The 337-nt window shown below is 43.6% G+C and overlaps 1 protein-coding gene across 1 annotated transcript in view; it reads right to left on the bottom strand.

Annotated features, from left to right (window-relative positions):
* LOC119581833 (compound eye opsin BCRH1-like) overlaps positions 1-337 on the bottom strand; it is a 5,066-nt gene that overhangs the window by 2,075 nt on the left and 2,654 nt on the right. The window contains exon 5 of the mRNA XM_037929974.1: positions 14-172. Within this exon, the coding sequence (XP_037785902.1) occupies positions 14-172 (159 nt within the window). The remainder of the gene's footprint in view (positions 1-13; positions 173-337) is intronic.

The following is a 337-nucleotide window of genomic DNA, read 5'->3' as shown; positions in this document are numbered from 1 at the left end:
TACAAACACTTACATTGGAACGGAGATTTGACACATTCATCTTCTTAGCCTGAGCACGCATGGCAGCTTCGTGGGCAAAAATGGCTTTCACGATGAACACGTATGAAAGCACGATGATAGAGCAAGGCAGGCAGTAATCGAAGATGATGATGCACATGTTGTAGCTCCTTGTCTGTTGTTGGGAGGAAAGAAGCCGATAAATGGCGGAGGAAAAGGGAGAAATTGGGTTAATTGACGCTGGTTCGGAGGATGCTAGGTCTGCCGGGTTCTGAATCTCTGTTATAAAGGAGATCATATATAACGAAAACTCACCACCAATCAAATAAAAACATTTTCC

This window comes from Penaeus monodon, chromosome 15, assembly GCF_015228065.2.
Source record: "Penaeus monodon isolate SGIC_2016 chromosome 15, NSTDA_Pmon_1, whole genome shotgun sequence".
Lineage (NCBI taxonomy): Eukaryota > Metazoa > Arthropoda > Malacostraca > Decapoda > Penaeidae > Penaeus > Penaeus monodon.
The sequence above is the reverse complement of the archived record's forward strand: the minus strand, read 5'-3'. Positions and strand labels throughout refer to the sequence as shown.